Source organism: Ranitomeya variabilis, chromosome 7 (assembly GCF_051348905.1).
Source record: "Ranitomeya variabilis isolate aRanVar5 chromosome 7, aRanVar5.hap1, whole genome shotgun sequence".
In the NCBI taxonomy this organism is placed as follows: Eukaryota; Metazoa; Chordata; class Amphibia; order Anura; family Dendrobatidae; genus Ranitomeya; species Ranitomeya variabilis.
Genome location: NC_135238.1, coordinates 153,991,656 through 154,006,332, shown reverse-complemented (window position 1 = coordinate 154,006,332; position 14,677 = coordinate 153,991,656). Strand labels below are relative to the sequence as shown.

Sequence of the window (14,677 nt, the reverse complement as noted above, 5' to 3'; positions counted from 1 at the left end):
TGCCCCAGAGGATCTGAACTGCAGCGTCGGCCACCATCTCATTGCCTAACACCACGGGTGGCGTCACGACCATTTCCCCTTTTCCCCATAAACTTTATTCCCCTTTTTATCATCAGTATTTTATGGACGCCCAGGGCCACAGACCGGGTGACTGCTGCCGTGACCATCCCCTTTAAGAACTGCCGTGTGGGACCCAGTTCCGAGTACCCCATGGCCCCATGGGGCGCTCCATTAACACCTGCTGTCATGGTGATATAATAAATGCCAGCATCTTTCTTTTTTCGATTCTATGTACTTGAGTCTAGAGAGATGCCTTATACTATATATGGAGGAATTATTTTAGGTTATATTAATGGTTGTCTGAGGAGTGTTTGGCCACACTGATTGCACTTGGACAAAGCATCAAGATCCACTGCTGGCAGCTCACAATGCACTTGCCAACCAATAACGTTCCAGATGTTTTTGATGGGAGACAAGTCTGGAAACAATGCAGGCCATGGTAGCAAGTTTAGGCCACGCAGGTTGCTCACAGTAGCATGAGCAATATGCCACCTGGCCTTGTTGTGCTGAAAAACAGCTCCTGGGACACCTTTGGAGAAATGCTGGTAGCACTGGTTTCACCCACAAATGAAAACTAGAAGGGTTTAGCTGCCGTACGTATATGTCGACACCCCACAACATAATCCTGGGAGTAGCGTCAGTATGATATTCCCATCTTAAGGCCTCTTCATGATCTTGCCCCTGTGGTCTCCAGAACAATCTCCAGCTATCATTGCTTCTAAGACAAAAGTCTTGTAGTGAAGAGGACAGACCTCCATTCCAGCCTATATTGCTCCATTCCAGCCTCCAATCTCTGACTAGAGGCCATGTGGGCAAAGCCATGAAAACATAAGGAGACCTTCACGAGGGAAAGTCACAATGGTCCTAACCCCAGGATTATGGCGTGGAGTGTCATAATGTAAGGTAAGTAGACCTCTCTAGTCTTCATTCCAGGTACACTAACAGCTCAGTATTACATTAATTTGGTCATGGAACCAGTGGTACGGCCATTTCTCTAAAGTGCCTGTGGTGCTGTTTTACAACACGACAATGCCAGGCCCCATTTTGCTCACGCTACTGTGAGCAGCCTATGTGGCATAAGCACGCTAGCATTGCCTGCAGCGTCTTCAGACTTGTCTCAAATAGAGTGCATCCATTATGTCACTAGTCGGCAACTGCAAAGGGAGCTGCCAGCAGTGGATATTGATAATCTGTGTGCCCTAGTGCATTCAGCGTGAACATTCCTCAGACAACCTCATTGACAGCAGCCAAGGTGTGCAATTTCTAAGACTTCTGCGCATGGTGCTCAGGCTCGATATTGAAATTGGGATGTTTTGACAATTTTGTTTCCATTTTTTTCATCATTTGCATATCATTAACATTTTTATCCATCCTGTGATTTCCATAATTTCACAACTTTTCCTTCTTGGTGCTGCAATTTTAATGTTGAGGAGTGTATTATAAAAATAAATTAAAAAAGCGGGCTTTTTCTTTGCAGGCTTTTTCCTGCAGCGCATCTTCTGTATATTTAGATGGATACTCTATGTGCACATATTGCTATCCTTGTATTGTTGTATTTGCTATGATACAACATTTTACATTATTTTCATGCTTCCATCGCAGCAGAGGAAAGGCCTGCCATTTGGTAACGCTTCTTCCTACTTAAATCTTGAAAAACTGGGTGAAGGTTCCTATGCAACAGTATATAAAGGAATAAGCAGGTATGTGACCCTTTTCCTATTCTTCTGTTTGAATGCAAATTTCTGTATAACAATAGCTGTGCTGTTAGGGCATGCTGATAGCAGTAATTCTTCAGCAGCTGTAAAGCGATGGTTGGGTATCTCTGCTGTACAGCCTTACTTGTTGTTTAAAGATCCCTTTCAGTTTTTCATTCTCATCTTATACAGGTCCTTCTCAAAAAATTAGCATATAGTGTTAAATTTCATTATTTACCATAATGTAATGATTACAATTAAACTTTCATATATTATAGATTCATTATCCACCAACTGAAATTTGTCAGGTCTTTTATTGTTTTAATACTGATGATTTTGGCATACAACTCCTGATAACCCAAAAAACCTGTCTCAATAAATTAGCATATTTCACCCGGCCAATCAAATAAAAGTGTTTTTTAATAACAAACAAAAAAACCATCAAATAATAATGTTCAGTTATGCACTCAATACTTGGTCGGGAATCCTTTGGCAGAAATGACTGCTTCAATGCGGCGTGGCATGGAGGCAATCAGCCTGTGACACTGCTGAGATGTTATGGAGGCCCAGGATGCTTCAATAGCGGCCTTAAGCTCATCCAGAGTGTTGGGTCTTGCGTCTCTCAACTTTCTCTTCACAATATCCCACAGATTCTCTATGGGGTTCAGGTCAGGAGAGTTGGCAGGCCAATTGAGCACAGTAATACCATGGTCAGTAAACCATTTACCAGCGGTTTTGGCACTGTGAGCAGGTGCCAGGTCGTGCTGAAAAATGAAATCTTCATCTCCATAAAGCATTTCAGCCGATGGAAGCATGAAGTGCTCCAAAATCTCCTGATAGCTAGCTGCATTGACCCTGCCCTTGATGAAACACAGTGGACCAACACCAGCAGCTGACATGGCACCCCACACCATCACTGACTGTGGGTACTTGACACTGGACTTCAGGCATTTTGGCATTTGCTTCTCCCCAGTCTTCCTCCAGACTCTGGCACCTTGATTTCCGAATGACATGCAAAATTTGCTTTCATCAGAAAAAAGTACTTGGGACCACTTAGCAACAGTCCAGTGCTGCTTCTCTGTAGCCCAGGTCAGGCGCTTCGGCACCTGTAGCCCATTTCCTGCACACGCCTGTGCACGGTGGCTCTGGATGTTTCCACACCAGACTCAGTCCACTGCTTCCTCAGGTTCCCCAAGGTCTGGAATCGGTCCTTCTCCACAATCTTCCTCAGGGTCCGGTCACCTCTTCTCGTTGTACAGCGTTTTCTGCCACATTGTTTCCTTCCAACAGACTTACCATTGAGGTGCCTTGATACAGCACTCTGGGAACAGCCTATTTGTTGAGAAATTTCTTTCTGGGTCTTACCCTCTTGCTTGAGGGTGTCAATGATGGCCTTCTTGACATCTGTCAGGTCGCTAGTCTTACCCATGATGGGGGTTTTGAGTAATGAACCAGGCAGGGAGTTTTTAAAAGCCTCAGGTATCTTTTGCATGTGTTTAGAGTTAATTAGTTGATTCAGAAGATTAGGGTAATAGGTCGTTTAGAGAACCTTTTCTTGATATGCTAATTTATTGAGACAGGTTTTTTGGGTTATCAGGAGTTGTATGCCAAAATCATCAGTATTAAAACAATAAAAGACCTGACAAATTTCAGTTGGTGGATAATGAATCTATAATATATGAAAGTTTAATTGTAATCATTACATTATGGTAAATAATGAAATTTAACACTATATGCTAATTTTGTGAGAAGGACCTGTATGAGGGCATAACTGATAGCCAGAATACATCAGTTATATCTGTTCTAGTAGAATAGAGTATCCTCGTACCTGCTACATCATTCTGATCTTTTTTCCATATTAAAGGTTACTGACAGGCCCAGCTATTTCTATTTCAATAAAAAATATTGAAAGGAGAAATTTTTAAAAGAATGCGTAGAAGTGAGGCTTAAAAAAGGATTTTCTGCCACTTTTTTTTTTTTTATTTTTAAACATGGCCCAGATAGGTAAAAAAAGAAATACTTGTTTACTGTTCATAAACAGAAATGGCTCTATACATTCTGTACTGGTCATACTGATATGTGACCATGGTAGGGAAACATTGGCTGCCGTGATGAAGAATTGCTCATTACTGCTGGATTTTAGAGACAAAGGGCAGAGAACACTGTCGGCGCTTCCATAAAATAACAGTTGTGAAGTCTCTTTACTGTGAACATAACTGATATTACTCTGAAACTGTTATTCTTACTGCAAATCTATAAAGAAGTTGACAACTGGATATTACCCTTCCCCTTAACCCCTTCACGACGCAGCCCTTATTCATTTTTGCGTCTGTTTTTCGCTCCCCTTTTTCCCAGAGCCATAACGTTGTTATTTTTCCATCAATATCGCCATATGAGGGCTTGCTTTTTGCAGGACAAATTGTACTTTTGAACGACATCATTGGTTTTACCATATCGTCTACTCGAAGACGGGGAAAAAAATTCCAAGTTCGGTGAAATTGCAAAAAAAAGTGGAATTCCACAACTGTTTTTTTTTTTTTACCATGTCCCCACAAAACCCCTGCCCAAATAATACACCGAAGACAAGTTTTAAAATTGGCATAAAATGGCCGTGCGGTTTTATTCAGGGTTACATAAAATTCCTTAAAATATTTCCAATAAATAAACTTCCATATAATATATTTCCACTTTTCCAAAATTCCAAATGTCCAAATCCACCCATACATGGGTGATTTTTTCCCACAATTAAAACCACATGACAGGAGGAACGACTGTATAAAGGGAGGGAGGGTGGGCTCTTCTTTGCTCTGCGCCAGCAACTGAGGTAAATCAAACTGCCAATCAGGCTATATAACTTGAAAAAACCGCCAAAAGCTCTTACAACCAATCAAAATGCAGCAGGCTTGCCGCTCAAAATTGGCTAAAAATAGACTGTCACAAATCACCACAGATTCTGACTTTGTGTTAACATAAAAATGGCTCCAAATAAAAGCCCTAATAGAACTACTCGAGCAGGGATTGTAAGGACATGAGACCCCCGCTGTATTGCTTTAGGGCTTGAGCGGGGGGGCTTACATGTCCCCACAAAACCCCTGCCCAAATAATACACCGAAGACAAGTTTTAAAATTGGCATAAAATGGCCGTGCGGTTTTATTCAGGGTTACATAAAATTCCTTAAAATATTTCCAATAAATAAACTTCCATATAATATATTTCCACTTTTCCAAAATTCCAAATGTCCAAATCCACCCATACATGGGTGATTTTTCCCCACAAGGCCGAGACTAACCAAGTCGAGGCCCCCCCAAACCACACAGCCATTTTTCGATTATGTTCCCCAAATTTAAATTAAAAACGTCAAGACCAATATTTGATAAATGGATCAAATCCTGTCTGAACATCCCGGGTAAAAACCCCTCCAGGTCTTCATGCCTAAAGGAAAAACCACCCAGCAAAGGAAAAAATTTCATCATTGAACGGTTCACCCTCTTACGAGTTCTATCCAAAAAGGAAAATTGTTGTTGTTGCCAAAAAAGTCTGGGGATGATCTCGGAGAAAACCAAGCATGAAAACGGGAAATTTTGCCTCAAAAATATGAGATCCGACCTCATGGTTGCTAAAAGTACTAGCGTATTGATTTTCCCGAGATCGTTACCAGCTAAATGGATAATAATTAAGTCCGGATGAGGAAATTTCAACATACAGTTTTTTAGCTCAAAAACCAACGAAGCCCACTTCAATCCTCGAACACTATGCCAAAAAACCTGAGTGATAGAAGGGTTAAATGATAGATTCTCCGTATAACAGCGTTGACCAGCCCTCTTCTGGGCCCAAAAAACAAACGAGTGGCCAACTATCCAAACGATGGTTGGTCCTGGAAAAAATTAAATAATTAGTTAGCATATAGATTATGGCGAACATAGAGCTTGAAACGATTAGATTCCCACCGTCCCATTTTTTTATTTCTGGCATCAGACAAACCAGCTCTAGAGGCATCTGTCGCTGCACCTATCCTAAACGAGTGGGAAGATATTCTAAGGTGACTCTTGCCCAATAAGGATAGGCATTTTTTCAAAATGAAATTAAATTGGAATACTGTGACAGGGGATTTATCCCTGTGCAAAAACAAAGGGCCCTGCACAGCAGGCCTTGAAACAATCCATTTACATAAATTCAAGATCGGACAAATAACTGGGTCATGAAAGGCGTTCAAACGAAGTTCGCTACCTCTTCCTAACTGATCAGTTTTAGATTTCCTTATGAACACTAAAAGGAATGAATCAAATATTTTAACATCTTCCAGCCTGAGCCCTGATGGTTCAGCTTTTTTCAGGGAAACTATTTCGCCCACTCTGAGAGCTCCGAAAAAACAGATGGGAAAAATGGCGTTAAAAAGCAGGGCTTCTTCCGGATTTGAACAAACACTAATCAATGATGAACAAATGCTTTTTAATAAGGATAAAGAAATGGGGCGTCTAGAATCAGGTAAGAATTTTTCACGTTTTAGGCCCTTCAAAAATTGTTTGACAAGAAAGAGCTCAGTTAGAGCTAATCTACCATGCGCTTTCATGAAAAAGGAGATTCCTGCGAAGCATTTAGCTATCGCCGAGTAAGACAAGTTCTTCTTGAGTAAGGATTCAGCAAATTGCAAGGCCGACAGAGGATCAGATGCCAACACTTCAAATCCCTGAAGAACACAAAATTCAGTCCACCTCTTCCATGCGGCTGAGTAGTCAGCCCATGATCGTTTGGACAGGGAATTTTCTATAAAATACGGGACTAAGCTGAGATCACGTCCCAAACTGATGGAGGACAATAGGTCGCTTCTTTGTCCGCTAAAGGCACCTGTTGGAAAAAATTAATCCACTGACTATTCAATAACAGCTCAGTTAAGTTATTAAATTTGCTAACTCCTGCTATTGCCTTCAGCCATAAGTTGTTCTTTAAGCACAATAATACTAATTGTCTCAAAATTTTGGCGGCTCGAAGGTTCTTGGAGGATAATGTGTTGATGGCAAAAACGACCGCTTGATTGGAAGAGTTTAGAATAATTCTTGAATTTTGTATCTTATTGCCCCAAAGAAAAATGAGTGAAAAGATAGCGAAGAGCTCAATGACCAGGGAATTATTAATAATCCTATACAGGTTAGGTTCCTCAGGGAAGTTCAGGCGAACCCAATGGGATGAAAATAATAGACTGACTCCTAAAGAAGCATCCACGGAAAAGACCAGCGGGATGGAATCCGCGTTGACAAATGGAGATTGTAAAATTGATCTGCCATTAAAGTCGGACAAAAATGATAACCAAATTTTCGCATCCTCCTTGAGCTCCGAGCGAACTCTGATATGAAGCTTAGGCGAAGAAACGCCTTTTGTGGCTTCATAGAGGCTTCTTGAAAATACACGACCCATTGGGATTACCCTAAGGGCAAAATTAAGGAGGCCTAGTAGCGCCTGTAGATCCTTCAGGGTAATTTTTTCACTAGCCAAAAATTCAGAGAGGGCAAAGCGTAACTTCCTAACCTTAAGCTCGGGAAGAATAGTTACCATTTTTTTGGAATCGATTGTGATCCCTAAGAATTCGATTATATTACATGGACCGACTGTTTTCTCCTGGGCGATTGGTACGCCAAAGTGTGCGCACAACTGTAAAAATTTGTCCAAAGTAGCTTTACATGCAAGGGAATGAGGAGGGCCAACAAAAAGGAAATCGTCAAGGTAGTGGAGAATTCCGGCTTGAACACCGCTGGTTTGTAATACCCAATGCAGAAAGCTTGAAAAATTTTCAAAGTAAAAGCAGGACAATGAAAAGCCCATTGGAAGGCATTTGTCAAAGAAGAAACAGTTATCGAAGTGAAAACCCAACGAATTGAAACCCATAGGGTGAACAGGTAAGAGTCTGAAAGCCGACTTTATATCGGATTTGGCCATTAAAGATAAATAGCCAAATTTTCTTAGCAACTCTAAAGCACCGTCGAAAGAAGAGTAGGACACTGAACACAAATCTTTGTCAACTTCATCATTTAGCGACTGACCCGGAGGATAAGATAAATGGTGGATTAAGCGAAATGAACCGGAATCTTTTTTAGGAACCACCCCTAAGGGTGAGATGCGAAAATTTTGAAATGGAGGAGACAAAAAGGGGCCAGCCACCCTGCCTAATTCTAATTCGTTGAAGATTTTTTCCCTAGCAACTTCCGGAAAAGCAGAAATGGAGGATAAATTTTTGACTATAATGCAACCTTTCCCTTCAAAGTGAGGAACAAAAAAACAAAATAAAACCCTTCAAACAAGAGTCGGCTACTCTCCTTGTTTGGGAATCTGTTTAGCCAATTGACCATATTTTCCAGTCTCACTGGTGTCTGGGCCTTTAAAGTTAGGGTCTTTACCTGAAGATTGCTGGGCCGCTTGCTTCTTGAAGCATTTGGACATGGGGTGGGGATTGCCGCAAAACGAACACTCGTGTCTGAACCTGCAGTTATTACTCCACTTGCAAAAGGACTCGTTGAAGGCAAAGCAGACGCCTTTTTTAGGAAAGGAATTGGATGCCTGTCTGTTGCCAACGTGCCTCGATGGGAGCATTAGATTAATCCACAGGCCAATATCTTTCGTACCCCATTTGACCTCTGGGTGAACTGATAACTTGTGTCTAAATGCCTCATCGTAGTGAAGCCATGCAGCCCCGCCAAAGTTTCTATACGCTTCTAGAATAATATCAACGTGTTGAAACAAGCTGCTGCAGAGATTAGGGGATTTCTCCCCCAAAACTGCAGCATATATAGCGAAGGCCTGAAGCCAATTATTAAAGGATCTAATATTGTGCTTACTATCATCAAAATCCGACTTATCCTCTTTTTTCTCAGGCTTTGGGGGGTGATCCCTGCGAGGAAGCAGAGAAAACAGGTCGATATAGTTATTGTTCCAAATAAGCTCCTTCACAGAAGGGCTTAAGTGGAAACCTAATGGGGACAGCTCGCACGTTAGTGCCTCCTTAAATGGATTCAGAGGAGTGGAGCTAAGAGAAGGCACTTCAGAACGCGCAGCATTAGTACCAGAAACCCCTGTGGGAAGGGATACCACGTCCCCCAATGTTTCACAAATGACAGATTTAATAATATCCCTCAAATTACCGTGGGGAAAAGAAATGTTAGAGATCTCACCCCTGGATTGCTGTGTTTCCTGACGACGCTCTCCAGAGCCGTCTGCGCTCGAGCCCACAGGAATAGGCGAGCACAGCTCTCTGATAGTACTTGATTGAAGGTCCTCTTCATCCTCGGAGGATTGCTCTGGCATTAATAGAGCCGGCCTTCTTTGCTGTTCCGATGCAAAGATGGCCGCTCTGGAACGAGAAGAGGAGGGGACCGCGGCGCTTTTACGGCCCTGCCCCTCTCTTGATCTTCCGGCCGTCTCCTGTGACGTCGACAGTTCATCCTGAGGGCGACGGCCGACATCCTGCACAGGGCTGCGGGACTTCGCTGAGGTACGGCGCTGCCGCTTCTTAGTTGCTTCACTCACTGTGCGCCTAGGGGCTGGAGAACTTGCTGCTGCAGGTGGGGCGGACCTCGGCTTCCTGAGGCGAGATCCGGAGCTTGCATCAGACTGGGCGGCAGGAACTGAGCTTGGCTGCGGAGGTAGGGACTCCGGTTCGTGAGGGGAAGGAATGGCTTCGGGGGCTGCCGGTAACTCTTTCATGGCCAGACAGCTTTTCAGCCAGTCCAAGCCGTCTTCACCCCCGGCCCTGGCTAAAAATTCCTGCATAAGTTTCTCCATACTAGCGCGGTGTCTCTTCTTTGCTCTGCGCCAGCAACTGAGGTAAATCAAACTGCCAAAAGCTCTTACAACCAATCAAAATGCAGCAGGCTTGCCGCTCAAAATTGGCTAAAAATAGACTGTCACAAATCACCACAGATTCTGACTTTGTGTTAACATAAAAATGGCTCCAAATAAAAGCCCTAATAGAACTACTCGAGCAGGGATTGTAAGGACATGAGACCCCCGCTGTATTGCTTTAGGGCTTGAGCGGGGGGGCTTACATGTTCAAAATTTTAAAGTTAGGCCTCATTCAGACGTCCGTTTTTGTTCTTGTACACAAAAACACTGACTGATTTTTATCAGTATTTTGGATCAGATGTCACCGTTGTTCGGTCAGTGTGTCCCATCAGTGTTTTATAAGTGATTTTCTCACATATACAAAAAATTGCAAAGCTTCTCCTGTTTGTTACAATGTTATAAATAGACAGTACACAGATGGCATCAGTCATCATAATTTCCATGACCTCAGAGACTTGTATGTTTGATTTTCAACTGTGCACATTCTCACATTCAGTATTTGGTGAGGTTTTTACCTCAGTATTTGTAAGTCAAAACCAGGAGAGGGTTAAAACAACAGAAGTGGTGACGTATATTTTCCTCTGATTATTCTGCTCCTGGTTTTGGCTTACAAACACTGAGGTAAATTACTGACCAAATACCAAGTTCTCGTGGCCATAGGGCCTGTGTATACAACCGATTTTCTTGTATGAGTACTTTTCACTGATGGCATTCATACCTATGAAATTCTATGTGGTTGTGTTGGATCAAAAATCGCAATAAAAGTCTATGGGTCCATGAAAAAAATCAGACTGAACTCAGATGACGACGTCCGAGTTCGGTTTGATTTTCACGGACTGGCAGAATGTAGATGGTGGAGAAACTGTTTTTTGCTTATCTCCACGTCTGAGAAAAATTGATCAAAGTCTGATCCCAATCGGCCTGTTTTTATTGGATGTGGAGAAATTGGTCGTGTGAATCTACCCTAAGGGTATGTGCACACGTATTTCTGGTCCACTGCGGATTTTTCCACAGCAGATTTGATAAATCTGCAGGGCAAAAACGCTGCGTTTTTGCTGCAGATTTACCGCAGATTTACCATGGTTTTTCTGCGGTTTTCACTGCGGTTTTACAACTGCGTTTTTCCATAGGAGCAGCTGTAAAACCGCTGTGGAATCCGCAGAAAGAAGTGACATGCTGCGGAATGTAATCCGCTGCGTTTCCGCGCGTTTTTTTCCGCAGCATGTGCACAGCGTTTTTGGTTTCCCATAAGTTTACATTGAAATGTAAATGGAGTGCCCCCACCGCCGCAGGGCCGAGGGGTACCCGGTACCGGGCCTCTGAGTCTCAGTTCTGGGGTTGTCACGGTGGCTAGACTCGGTCCGTGGCCCTGTCTGTCAGTGGGGGAACGTCCGGTGCAATAAATGATGATAATGGTGCAGTTGTGAAGTGCCGGTCGCAATAAATAACGAGGACACCAGGTTGCAGTCTCTTTACCTCTTTACTGAAGGTTTTGGAGACCTCAGTCCAGAGCGCTGTTAACTGGGTTGTCAGAGACCGGCCGGTCCAAAGGCACATCAGGAGTTCTCTTTACAGGTGGGAATCAGTGTCTACCTTCTAGCGCTGAGTGTTGTAGTTCTTCCCTGCTGAGCTCCCGGGATAGTCCTCACAACTGTTTCTGTCTGTCTCTGATGTTCGTTTTCTCCGTCCTCCAGATGATATGGTAGGACGCACCCGTATGACGGGGTAGGCCTGGAGTTCTTCCGGGACCCTAGAGTCGCCCCTCTCCCACAGCTGCCTCCGTTGTCTGCTTAGGTGTTAAGTGAGACAGCCAACCTATAATTGGCTGTCCGGCCGTGGTTTGCAGTGTACTTAAAGTCTCTTACTTGCTCGGCGTTCCGGCCACCGACTGTTTGCGCCTCAGAAGGATGTTGCCTCGGTCTAACAGCACGACTCCTTCTGGTTCTAATTCCTCTTTGCTGTATTCCCGTTGTTCACTGGTTTGTTCTGCTCTGAGGAGTCTGCCAGGATCCCATCCCTGACAGGTCCTCTCACTAGCTCTTCCCAGCTACTTCTTCCTGTCTTCCTGTCCAACCCCCAGTTTTACCAGAGTTGTGAGGAGTGGCCTACTAGATAGGACCACCCCCCCTGGTGGCCGGAGTGTGAAGTGTGGTGTGAGTGTACCTGGTCAGAGAAACTCCTTAGTGCAATCAGACGTACCATAGCTCCCCATAGTGGCGGAGCCACAGTACTGCAACAACCAGGACTCTGGGGTGCTGCACTCCCCCCGGTTAAATCCAGTACTCCGGGACTGGGAAAACAAGAACAATAATACATGTTAACAGGAAACACACAAATTTTTGAAATAGCATAACAATTGAACATAACTATGCTTCCCTTTACGGGAGGTGAGGATTCTTGAACGTTGCAAAAGTTAGGTCATGCACAGTTTATGACTCTCAGTTCAGTGGTTGAAACAGCGGGGACCCCGGGTAAACAAAGGGGTCCCCCCTTATGAAAGTTTTTGAGCAATTCACCGTCCATTACTCTATTGTCCATTTAAAACCTGTAACAAAAATACACACAAAAACATTCTTAACTAAAGAGCAGCCCTTATTAATACCTCCAAGGTTTGTAGCGGAGGGGAGTTTGGTTTTGAGTGCTGCGTGTGGACCTTCGCAGCACAGGGGTTGCTATTGGCCTAACAGGGCCCGCTATGCTTGCTACCGCTGGTGTAGTGCACCGTCTTCTAGCTACACTTCTAGTGAGTCGGGGTAGCACTGGCAGGTTAGGGCTCTCAGAGCTGCTGCTATCAACAGTGGGTACAGCAGATTCACTGATAGCAGAGGGAGGATTTGCCGGTTCAACGGTTGGCATGGTTTCATCAGGTAAGGCTTGTTGAGGTAGCGGGGCCAGATGATCTGGTACCACCATTGGTTCTGGTGGGTCCGGCTGTTGAAACATTAGAACAGGCACCGCGATGGCTTGGTTTATCTGAGTCCAGGATTGGGGAAAGTCACCAAGGACGGTATGGAACATCTTCTCCTTTTCCACCGGCGGGGAGATTTCTGGGGCCGTGCCCCTCTCTTTCAACTTATCGGGGCAGACCTTAAGGTGATCCCTGGATACCGCTGTCGAGGTCTCCCCTCTGTCCTTGCTGATGAGACAGACCTTTGTGTTGTCGAAGTCGGATGGCAGGATGGTATACGGTTCCGCTTCCCATTGGTCATCGAGCTTGTGTAATCTCCTCTTTCGTTTAAGTACTTGCTCACCAGGTGACAGGGGGATCGCAGGAGCATGTTGGTTGTAGTCCCTTTCTTGCTTCTGCCTAGCCTGGGCGAGACTTCTCTCTACACACTCCTGTACTTCGCGGTACCTTCGCTGCCTTTCTGCATCCCAATCTGCATCCGGCGAGGTATCTTCGGGTACTAGGACCCCCATGTCCAGATCAACGGGTAACCGACTAGATCTTCCTCGCATCAGGTACGCTGGAGTACAGTTGGTGGAACTTACTGGGATGTGATTGTACATATCCACCAAGTCAGGCAACTTTGTCGGCCACAGGTTCCGTTCCTCCACGGGTAAGGTCTTCAATAAATCAATTACCACTTGGTTCATCTTCTCGCACATCCCGTTGGTTTGAGGATGGTACTGTGTGGTCCTGATCTTCTTACACCCGTACAGTTGGCAGAATTCTTGGAACACTTCCGCTTCGAATGCAGGTCCCTGATCGGTCAGTACCTTCTCTGGGTAGCCATGGGGCCTACAAAAGTGTTGCTGGAAGGCCCTGGCGGCAGTCCTGGCCGTTAGATCCTTGACAGGCACAACCACCAAAAACCTGGAGTAGTGGTCCACGATGGTAAGGGCGTAGATATAGCCCGACCGGCTAGGTGTCAGCTTCACATGATCCAGCGCGACCAGTTCGAGCGGCCTTTTGGTGATGATAGGCCGCAGGGGAGCCCGCTGACTGTCACGGTCCTTCCTGCGCAGACTACATGGACCACACTCCCGACACCACTTCTCAATGGTTCTCTTCATGCCAATCCAATAGAACCTCCCTCGGAGCAGCTTCTCTAGCTTCCTCCATCCGAAGTGTCCGGCTCCATCATGGTAGGCTCCCAGAACCATGGGCGCATCTCGCCTGGGTACCACTATCTGCCACACCAATTCATGAGTACGTGGGTCAATGCTCCTCCTGCACAGCTTGCCATCATGGATAAACAGCTTGCTTCTCCCCTTCCACAGCTGTTGGGTTTCTTGTGGGTCGTCTGGGCCAGGGTGCAACCCAGCCTGCATCAAGAGCTCCTTCACCTGACGGACCGCGGGGTCACTATCCTGGGTTTCTGCCCATCCGTGGTGGGGCAGGGGATTCAGCGTGGCATCCGGTTGGTTCTTGTGCCTGTTCTTCACATGGTGAGAGTTCTGAGTGGCTTTGGGGCGATGGAAGGCAGGCAGCTCCACCTCTTCAAGTGCCTCCGGGTCTTCTCCCACTTCTGGTAAATTGGGCATTCGGGACAGAGCATCGGCATTGGCATTCTGGTGTCCTGCCCGATATTTGATGGTGAAATCATAGTTGGACAGCCGGGCCATCCACCGCTGTTCCAAAGCCCCGAGTTTGGCAGTACCCAGATGCGTTAGCGGATTGTTGTCCGTGAAGACGGTGAATTTCGCGGAGGGCAGGTAGTGCTTAAACCTCTCTGTCACTGCCCAGACAAGGGCAAGGAATTCCAGTTTGAAGGAACTGTAGTTGTCAGGGTTCCTTTCCGTGGGACGGAGTTTCCTGCTGGCGTAAGCGATCACTCTTTCCTTGCCTTTCTGGACTTGAGACAGCACGGCTCCTAGTCCCACATTACTGGCATCTGTGTACAGCACAAATGGTTGGTCGTATTCGGGGTAAGCCAGTACCTCTTCTCCCGTCAGTGCCGACTTCAAACAGGTGAAGGATTCCTCCAGCTCTTCGTTCCAATCAAAGGGGGTGTTCCTCCCCTTGGTCTTCTTTGGTTGGCCCACCAACAGGTTTTGCAAGGGTGCGGCCTTCTTGGTGAAGTCCTTAATGAACCTCCGGTAATAGCCTACCAGCCCGAGGAACTGCCGGACTTCGTGGAGGTCACTG

General features: G+C 45.3%; 1 protein-coding gene across 2 annotated transcripts in view; it reads left to right on the top strand.

Annotated features, from left to right (window-relative positions):
* Positions 1-14,677, top strand: part of CDK15 (cyclin dependent kinase 15) — a 550,498-nt gene that overhangs the window by 302,291 nt on the left and 233,530 nt on the right. For both annotated transcript variants that reach the window (XM_077272097.1, XM_077272099.1), the window contains one exon: positions 1,663-1,760. In XM_077272097.1, the coding sequence (XP_077128212.1) occupies positions 1,663-1,760 (98 nt within the window). The remainder of the gene's footprint in view (positions 1-1,662; positions 1,761-14,677) is intronic.